Source organism: Phodopus roborovskii, unplaced genomic scaffold (assembly GCF_943737965.1).
Source record: "Phodopus roborovskii unplaced genomic scaffold, PHOROB, whole genome shotgun sequence".
NCBI classification, from domain to species: Eukaryota; Metazoa; Chordata; class Mammalia; order Rodentia; family Cricetidae; genus Phodopus; species Phodopus roborovskii.
Window position 1 is genome coordinate 5923115 of NW_026126413.1, and position 5114 is coordinate 5928228.

The 5114-nt window shown below is 47.1% G+C and overlaps 1 protein-coding gene across 1 annotated transcript; it reads right to left on the bottom strand.

Moving 5' to 3' along the window:
- Window positions 1–3623: 3623 nt before the first annotated feature.
- On the bottom strand, window positions 3624–4763 carry Spz1 (spermatogenic leucine zipper 1). The gene has a single exon (XM_051182925.1). The coding sequence runs from the start codon at window positions 4761–4763 to the stop codon at window positions 3624–3626; it is 1140 nt and encodes a 379-aa protein (XP_051038882.1).
- Window positions 4764–5114: the final 351 nt, after the last annotated feature.

Consider the following 5114-nt stretch of genomic DNA (forward strand, 5'->3'; position numbering starts at 1 on the left):
TACACATAGCCAAGGATGCCTTCCTCTGTGGCTTGTACAAAATGAGCTGCTCTGCAGTGCGAATATTGATGTGGTAGTAAGAAATGAACTCCAACACATCCTTATGGAACACTGACATATTTCAAAGTTTGCATTGTTGTCTAAATCACAGTTCTAACTTGAAATTCCAATCCAACCTCTTTCTGATCTTAAGGATCTACAGAATTCAATTTGAAAACCCAGAGGCCTAGAGAACGAGAACATTGGGCGAAAATCCCTATTTGTGACTCTGATCTCTCTTGGGCTTCACAGGTAGAACTGTTTCACACCGTTTCTTTCCACTCCTAATTATAAAATACAGTGCTTTTCAAGAAACTTCTACCTTTCCATGAAGGCAAATTCCATGAAGGCCTGGGGATGTAACTAGTGGGTAGGATGCACTAAGCCCACATAAACTAAGTATGACAACACACACTGTAATCCCAGTGCTCAGGAAGTGGAATCAGGAGGACCTGAAGTTCAAAGTCATCTTCAACTACATAGGGAGTTCAAAGCTAGCCTAGGCTAGAGACCTTATCTCAAAAACAGAAAACATGGAATACAGAGATGGCTCCCCACCCCCAGACTTCTTGATCTGGGAGTGGCGGGCACAATCAACCAGGAGCTCATCATACCAAGGAGATTTCTAGGCCCAGGCATTTGAGAGAAGAAATGCATCAGCTCCATGCCATGCATTGTGGCTGAGACGGACAGGAGTCAACCAAGCTGCCACCTGTGATCCAACCAAGATCTCTGGTCTAGGCAGCCAGGCACCATTATGGTGATTGATTACTGGGTGGGAAAATGGAAGGGGTAGAGATGATCGAGAGAGGGGAGCAGGAGAGCTGACCCCCCCCCTTTTTATCTCCCCTACAGCAGTAACTGGCTAAAACAGTAGAGCTGGCCCTGGTGATGTGAGTGTGGGTAACCCTGATCTGAGAACCCGAGAGCAGGAGAACTGGCCCAGATCCTTGCTGCAGGCTGCATTGGGTGAGGTAGTCAAGGCAATGCTGGAGAGTGAAGATGAGGGCAGAATGACCAACCCAGCTGCCACCCAGGCCCAGACTCAGGGCTATGAGTTGGTCCATCCCAACATTCATTTCATCTATGAACTGTTGGAACATGTGAAGGGGATGAAATTACAGATCCAAAACTGCAGGGTATCCCAGGATATGCACAGGATAACAAGATACCCAAGAGGAGCCCCAGTGAGAGCCCATCATAGATGGTATAGCAGAAACCAGAGGCCTCAAGCCAGACCAATGATTCGTGGCAATGAACACTTGCAAGATGGATGTACTAAAGGGTATAAAGTGTGTGACTCAACAGGCCACACTACAGCTTCCATGACAAGGTTCTTCTTTATTTTTGTTCTGTTGGGTTTTGGGGTTTTCTCTTAAATTTGGTTTTGTTTGAGTGGGGAAATTGCAAGGGTAGAGAGAGGCTATGGGGGACAAGAAGATAAATGGGATTGGAATGCATGATGTGAAATCTGCAAAGAATTAGTAAACATTAAAAAGAATGAAAGAAAGAGAGAGAAAGAACAAAAGGAAGGAGGGAGGGAAGGAAGGAAGGGAGGGAGGAGGGAAGGAAGGAAGGAAGGGAGGGAGGAGGGAAGGAAGGAGGTCAGGCATGGCTTCTGGGGGAAAGGATGTCAGTCCCCTCAGTGGTGTAGCACCTACTAAGTTGTCTGTGCTACAGCAGACTCCTTACCACATGCTCGTGCTAGCCAACTCTGCTTAAAGTCGGTGTGCCACAAAATAAAAGCGAACCCCAAAAGACATGAAAGTAGAGGGGACATACTGGAAAATGAGGGTTCAGCAGGGGTGGGGGCAGCTTAGAGAGGCCATGGGGTAAAAGTAACCGAAGTTATAACAGAGATGTTGATATAGTTATATATGAAATTCTCAAAGATCAATAAGAATAGAAAAGAATGGTAGCTAATCTCCCCCACAGGCCAGTTTCAATCAACGAGATAATGTCTTCCCTCTGCTTTCATCCTTACCAAAGAAACTAGTCTCGTGCTAACCAGTAAATTACGTTTCTATCGTGCATGCTGTTTGTTTCACAGACTTAAAAGGAAAGCAACTATGAAAGTCCTCTGTTTTTCTTTTTTCAATTTTATCCCGCCCTTCTCTGTGTACAAAACCTTTCTAGAACATACATCTCTCCAGCAGCCAGATGAACCAAGTGTCTGCAGCTTGAAAACCCAGAGCTGTCCCCCTAAGTCTCAGGTTTTACCCTAAGAAAGATGTGAGCACACATCCCAGTTAGGGAAATCTCCATGGTCCTCCCCACGCATGCTGTGTGTTTACCTTCTTGAGCTCCTGGGCCCTCCAAGAGCTCCCTGGTTGTATAGACTTCACCTGACTGGGCCTCCCTGGCATGGGACAAGGCTGCAGTCTAGGCTCCCCATTCAGTATCTGCTGATGTCACTGGAGCAGAGACACAGTGTTTTCCCTGTATCCGGACAGGTTTTGTCAGTAGTCTCTACTGTGCCACACTGTCCTTTTCCTTGCTTTTGTTATCAGAGAGAGCATGCTTTCTAGGGGCTTCTATTTGATTTTATGTTTTGTCTGTCTGGTTGATAGCTTCTCCAGCACCAGTGGAGAACACACAGGAACCCCGGAACTGGGGGTGGGGACTGGGGGTTGCAGGACTGCCCACTACTGTCAGTCTTCGGTTTGCTTTGCACAGGAACCCGGGAACTGGGGGTGGGGCTGGCCCAGGAACCCGGGAACTGGGGGTGGGGCTGGCCACTACTGTCAGTCTTCAGTTTGCTCTGCACATGATGCCAAGTGGCTCTTGCTCAGTGAGAAAAGAGAGCTGGAGTCCTGCGTTCTCAGAGGGCTTGTTTCCCTCTGAGCCTACTGTCTCCACCTAGAACCATGAGGGGGATCTTTTTATGCACCAAAAATTAAGAATCCAGAAACACCTCTATCTTTCTGAACAAGTTGAGGTGTCTTTCCCAGAGGCTTCTGATACCCAGTGTACTCTCATGCATAGGCTGAGGGCCTGGAGGAACGCCAGAACTGGATTTATGAGACCTGAAAGCTACCTAGAGTAGTGTGATGCTATTGTTTTCCTTTTTCTCTCTTAACTCCAACATATTCCATACAAACACAATAGGAATACTAAACACTAATTTGAAAATGAATTTTAAAATAGCACAATTAAGCTGGGCAGTGGTGGTGTACACCTTTAACCCCAGCACTCGGGAAGGCAGAGGCAGGTGGATCTCTGAGTTCAAGGCCAGCCTGATCTCCAGAGCGAGTTCCAGAGCAGCCAAGACTACAGTGAGATGCTGTCTCAGAAAAAGAAATAATTAGATCATGTACATTTCCCCTCTGGGAGCCCCCCCCCCCGCCCCGAGATATTGTTAAAGAAATAAAAACGAAAACAATCAAACAACGAACGTACTTTCTTTTTTTCTTGTTTTTATTCCAGTCTTCACTTGGTTGACGTTCATACAATGGTTATTAAGGTCCAAACTTTAACTACCGAGGTAATATGTGTACTCCTAGACCTCTTTCTTGGTTGAAATGGAAGATCTACCCTAGGCTGATGACATTTAGGACTGAAGCTGGCACTGCTTCTGATGGTTTCTACTGGAAGCTGCTAAGGGTTCTCCTTTTCCCCGAGAGAGTTTTTCTTGCAATGCGGGTGTTGAAGCGGTTATTCCGAGCCTTCTTTGTGAGACATGCATCAGAGTTCCTGCAGATCTTTTCTTTCCTAGGAAACATGCCCTCCATTGCCCTCGGGATCTGCTTGTTACCTTCCATCCTGTCTGCTTCCACAAACTTCGGACATTTCCTGTCCTGCACCTGCACCTGCAGTGGCCTCTCGTGCTGGGGTCCCGCTTCCTGGAGCTGGAACTCGCTGAGAATGTCTACCCTCTGCTGTAGAATCTGACATTCGTTCTCCAGCAGGGCTGCGATCAAGTGCAGCGAATGTGTGTCGTGGCTCAGCTTCTTAACCTGCGCCTCCAGCTCCTGCTTGGCTGACAGTTCGTTGTTGGGCTGGTTTTGGAAACAGATGCGATTGTTTTCAAAGGGTTCTCTCCTTTCTTTCTGGCACTTCTGATAGGACTTCATTAGTTGGCTGAGCTCGTTGTGTTGTCTACTCCAGTGATCTGCTTCCTGCAGTAACTGCTCCATGTTGTTCCTGAATCTTCTATATCCCCTGTGAATGTGAAGGGATCCATACCGGCCTCTTTCCGTGTTCAGATGAATGTCATCACAGTCTCTCTTCCCTTCCGAACTGTACAGATCCCTTGCATACGCTTGCATCGTGTTCTTAGCACTCTGGTTATTCAAAATCATCTCCTGCTTCTTTGTGTTCCGTTCTTTCTCTGGGTGGAAATTAATGAGCATATCTCTAAATCGCATTTTTTTTCTCTTATCAACAACTCTGACTTTAGGTTCTGACATATCCTCAGAAGTGCTGGTATTGTCAAAAGACTCCCTGCCTTCTGTAGTGATCTCCTCAACACCTGCTATACTTTTAAGAACATCTTTGATGTCTTTTAAGAGATTGCTAAATTTCTTCACTGTCCCTGGTCTTCCTAGTGGATGACTACTATCCTTTGGTGGTGGGAGGGAGCTCCAGCAGTAGTGGGGGAGTGATCCAATTTCAAGGAGGGAAATGGTGATCCCAGGGTTCTGTGGTCCTTGTGGTCCTTGCTTAATACAAGAAGTAAGGTTAGGAGTTTGAGGCAGGGCAGCTGAGCTGTCAGAACTGGCCATCAGGACCCGAGGGAGGAAGAAAACCTTGGAAATTCCAGGTAGGACAGATGGCAGTCTCGTGTGAATCGGTGGAGAAGATGGAACTGAGCAGGAGTTATGGACCAGAGTTAATGACTGAGACCAGGGAGATGGTGTTCAGGTAGATGGTGACATCTCAGACAGCCTAGGGGGAGGGGATGGGAAGGGGGACTGGGAGCTGAGGCTCCATCTCCCTTCTGCTAGGCTTCTGGTATTGAGGCCCTAGCAACTAAGTCTTTATTGTGTCATCGCTCCTCTGGGGCTGTCCAGGCATTCTGTTTCCTTTGCATCACAATGGAAGCCTCTTAAATTCCTGCCCACAGCTCAGACAAC

Coding starts and splice junctions, on each gene's coding strand:
- Spz1 (XM_051182925.1), bottom strand. CDS start 4,763: ATGGCCAGTTCTGACAGCTCAGCTGCCCTGCCTCAAACTCCTAACCTT.